The sequence below is a fragment of the Procambarus clarkii genome, chromosome 8 (genome assembly GCF_040958095.1).
Source record: "Procambarus clarkii isolate CNS0578487 chromosome 8, FALCON_Pclarkii_2.0, whole genome shotgun sequence".
Lineage (NCBI taxonomy): Eukaryota > Metazoa > Arthropoda > Malacostraca > Decapoda > Cambaridae > Procambarus > Procambarus clarkii.
In genome coordinates, this window is record NC_091157.1 from 22,067,842 (window position 1) to 22,072,227 (window position 4,386).

At 46.8% G+C, this 4,386-nt stretch overlaps 1 protein-coding gene across 1 annotated transcript; it reads left to right on the forward strand.

The window, feature by feature from the left end:
• Positions 1-768: 768 nt before the first annotated feature.
• Positions 769-1,473, forward strand: LOC123759731 (mucin-7-like). The gene has a single exon (XM_045744989.2). It carries the CDS (start codon positions 769-771, stop codon positions 1,471-1,473), a length of 705 nt encoding a protein of 234 aa, XP_045600945.2.
• Positions 1,474-4,386: the final 2,913 nt, after the last annotated feature.

Genomic DNA, 4,386 nt, shown 5'->3' on the forward strand with positions numbered 1-4,386 from the left:
ATCACGTGTTGTGTAGTGTGCGGTGGTGACCATATTGCTATTTCTCATTTGTGCCCTGTGCGACAGGAAGAAATTAAGAAGCTCTCGACAGCTGGACGGGCTTCCGCAACTGCTCGTGCTCAGTCACCATTCAACATGCAAGCCGCCATTTTCCCGGAGCTCCCGGGAGAAGGAGTAGCCGCCCACCAACGTACCAGCCAATGGGGACCCGGCATGCAGTCCGGCAGCCAACCAGCTAACCAATCACAGACCCAGCCTCCACCTCCACCACCAGGCTCCTCCCATTCGTCGACCCAGACTTCGCCACGGCAGTTGCCGGTTACTGTCCCCGACCTTAGCACTGCACATGCTATCACGAAACTAGTGAGTGACATTACTGGTTCCAACTACCGAGAATTTGTGAGGATTCTAAATATCGTCTACAAGGCTAACGGACTCTAGACCATCACCGTACCTGACGAGGTCTTCCCCACCTCTGCCTCAGCTTCCACCTCAGTTACTGAGCCGGAAATCACTGTAAACGCTGCCGCACTTGTTGACCTACTGTCTGCCACTCTTCCACCCACTACTCCAGTTGCTGCTGACCCTACACCAGACCCAGTAGAGGCTATTAGTCTCTCCACACAAGACAACGACTCTCCTGCTCCTGTTTGTGCGTCTTACAATTGCCTGAAATTGAGCTGAAAGAAAAAGACCTGAAATTTAATATTTCTCAGAAACGTGTCACAGCTCGGGAGTGGAACATCGACTACGAAAACGGACTCAACGATGACGGAACCCGCAGTGAGTTTTGGTACGTTGAGGCTGACAGTTCGTTACTGCACTGATGTTACCATGCTCCACCCTGCCATTATTGACCCTCAATACTACGTGAAATATCCGAAACACGCCGCTATGATAAAGAAAGACATTCAAGAACGAACGGGCAATGAACCTTCAACCCAGCAGAGTCACCCAGCACCTCTTCATACCAAACCTTCAGGGACCACTGTACTAGTCCCCGACCCTTCAAACCCATCGTCGGATGATGCTCCAGCTCCTGGTCCGGCCTCGGACATTGCTGTGAACGTTACTGAACCTACTGCAGTTGCAACATCTGCTCCTGGCATGGTAGCAACCCAGAAGCCGACGACTTCTCATCCACCATCTCCTGTTACATCTCCACCCACAGTACATACATCCACTGAACCTTCTACATCTGCAGTAAATCCTACTGCTGCTACTAAACCATCAGGGACATTACTTCCAAGACCCACATCTCCTGGTATGTACTCATCTGACTCATCAGATGAGGATGTCTCTGTGGGAACGACATCTCCACCTTCACAGAAATACAACTATTCATCTGCCGATTTTCTTTATGACGCTATTGATCCAACAGCAATGTCAACACGAAGTCGGACCGCCAAGAAAGACAAGCCGAAAACAAAGACCAAAGATCAGAGCTTGCTTCCACCATCAAGAAAGAAGTAAACCAATGAAGTAATCAACCTTCAATTACCATCAACTGCCAGCTGCTTGCGTTCCTGGCCTCTGTGTGGACTGCAAATGACGCCCTACTCAATTCTACTCAAGTTCTAATCCACGATGGTTGGGCCACCGATCTTTCATCTCCCCTCTTCACCTCATCTCCAGATCCTTGCTCAAGATTTCTGCAACCTCGCCCCGTTCTTCCATCCCCTGCTTGCCAACTCTATGGACATTTTCATTTCATTTCTGTTATCGTGGGGGAGGATACTGCTTCACAGTCTTTATGAGGGTGTCCAGCTGCTGGACACCTTTGTTGACCAGGAGAGTGGCTGTGTTGATGGCTTCAGGGTGGCCACTGCACGATTCAGGAACTCTTAAAGCTCTTCTAAGGTCATTGGTTGCCTCACATTCCAGAAGATAGTGAAGTAATGGCTTTTCTGTGACAGTTTGGCAGAAGATGCACTCTCTCTGTCGGGGTTCACCAATCTCCCAGTTGCATCTGTAACCTAGACGTAGTCGATATAACCTAACTGCTATTTCCCTGTTGATTCCTTTTGGGATATTTAACCTTTCTAATTTGGTGCCCTGAAGATACCATGTTGCAGATGGCGAACCTTCAGCTATTCTCTGGTGTAGGTAGGCTTTGTTGAGGTATGAGAGTTTTTTGGTGATGATGTTTTTTATGTTCTCTAGGCTGATGATGATGATGAAGATCAAGCCACCCAAAAGGTAGCACGGGCATGAATAGCCCGTAGGTGGTGGCCATTTTAAGCCATTACCAGTATCAAGAGCTGATACTGGAGATCTGTGGAGGTGCAAATGCACCCTGCATGATTGGAGATGTCTCCCTTGTGTATGTGTTTAGATGAAGATGAAGCCACCCAAAAGGTGGCACGGGCATGAATAGCTCATAAGTGGTGGCCCTTTTGAGCCATCACCAGTATCAATAGATGATACTGGAGAAGTGTGGAGGTGCGACTGCACCCAGCGTGACGGGAGATGTCTCCCGTGTTTTAAACAGATGACAAAGATGAAGATGAAGCCACCCAAAAGGTGGCTCGGGCATGAATAGCCCGTAAGAGGTGGCCCTTTTGAGCCATCACCAGTATCAATAGATGATACTGGAGATCTGTGGAGGTGCAACTGCACTCTGCGTGATGGGAGATGTCTCCCATGAATGTGTCCAAGATGACGATTAAGCCATCCAAAAGGTGGCACGGGCATGAACAGCCCGTAAGTGGTGGCCCTTTTGAGCCATTACCAGTATCAAGAGCTGATGCTGGAGATCTGTGGAGGTGCAACTGCACCCTGCGTGACGGGAGATGTCTCCCTTGTTACTGGTGGCTGTGTTCTCTAGGCTGGGTTGAATTGTTTTATGTATCACTGGATGATGTTGGGATCGAACTGTTGACAACCCAACACATTTAATTTAGGTTTATTCTGAATGTTTATCCTAATGCTTCGTTGTACTACAACGGGGTACATGAATCTGAACAGGTGTCAGCCTCAGCCAGACCTGTTGTCAGGTGCGACACACTTTGTGCCGAGGTCTGACAAAGGACAAGAAAATAAGATGGTATAAAACTTCATCATGGATATATTGTGATATATCTCTAATCACCTTATATACAATATTTTACATGTATATATATATGTGCATTGTACACAAGTACAGTAAAATATATATAGAGAGAGAAAGATACTACGACCATGCTACGGTCGTCTCTTGTCCGACTGATCTTCCCACTTATAAATCATCAACTTTCCTGCAATTTGTACCGCTATCAGGAAAATCGTTACCTCCACGCCGACCTCTAAATCTCACAGCTGTTATCTTCCATAACTTTCAAGAGCGTCGACCATGCCTCGAGGTCCTCTTCCTTCATGAGGGTGGAGCACACTAACAGTTGGGTCGGTTGGTCACACATCCAAACGCGACGACAGCCTGTTGACTCAATGGAGTGGAGTAGATGTCTGTTTCTCCACATGCTCCGGCCAGCACACGTTACCTCGCCCGGTGGTTCTGATTGGCTAACAGACATTCCCACCACCGGACGAGCCACACCGTGCTGACAGTTAACGACCTCCATGGTTGTTAACCTCGTTCTTCCTGTAATAATGAACATATGACTTAAATAATCGTGCCTTTATGCGATGAAATAACACGAAATACGATATACCGTAACACTGACGAGTTGCCAATTTAGCAATTTCATCAGCTTTTTCATTTAATGGGATTCCAATATGGGATGGGATCCAGTTTAAAGTTATGTTGAGTCCTTTGCCTTTAGCGACTGCTCCAAGATACAAAATGGTGGTAATAATTTCCACATTATCTTTCCACTGTTTTTGTCCTAGTATTTGAAGTGCAGCTTTTGAGTCTGTGTGTATGATTGCATTTTGAGTGTTTTGTGCAATCACATATGCGAATGCCTATTGTATGGCAAACAGCTCAGTTTGGGTTGATGATACTAGTCCTCCCAGTCTCCAATATGCCTGTACGCTTGTCGTGCAAAGAGCAGTCTGTGAAGATGTGGGTGGCTCCTGCTACTGCTATGCTATACATTTGCTCTTCTATTATGCGCCTTAGGATTGTCGGATCATAGGCAGCCTTTTTCATTGGGAGACTTTCTATTACTATTTTGAAAGTAGGCTCTTCCCACGGCGCGGAAGGAGTGTAATTTGGGTGTGGATAATCACCCTCTCTCTCAAGAATAATGTTTTTTAAATGTAGTCTGTTTAGGACTTTTCCTGCTCTTGCAACCCAAGAGTTTCCATTGTTTTGGCCTAGTCCAACCACCAAGGCCTGCCGTACTGGGATTGGATCAGAAGAAATAATTATCTTACTGATAATTGTAGCTGTCCTTTGTGATATTCTTTCTTGTAGAGAGGGCAAACTCGTCTCCAGTCTAAGAG

Excerpts from the sequence above, each read along its gene's own strand:
- LOC123759731 (XM_045744989.2), top strand. The coding sequence starts at position 769 with ATGACGGAACCCGCAGTGAGTTTTGGTACGTTGAGGCTGACAGTTCGT.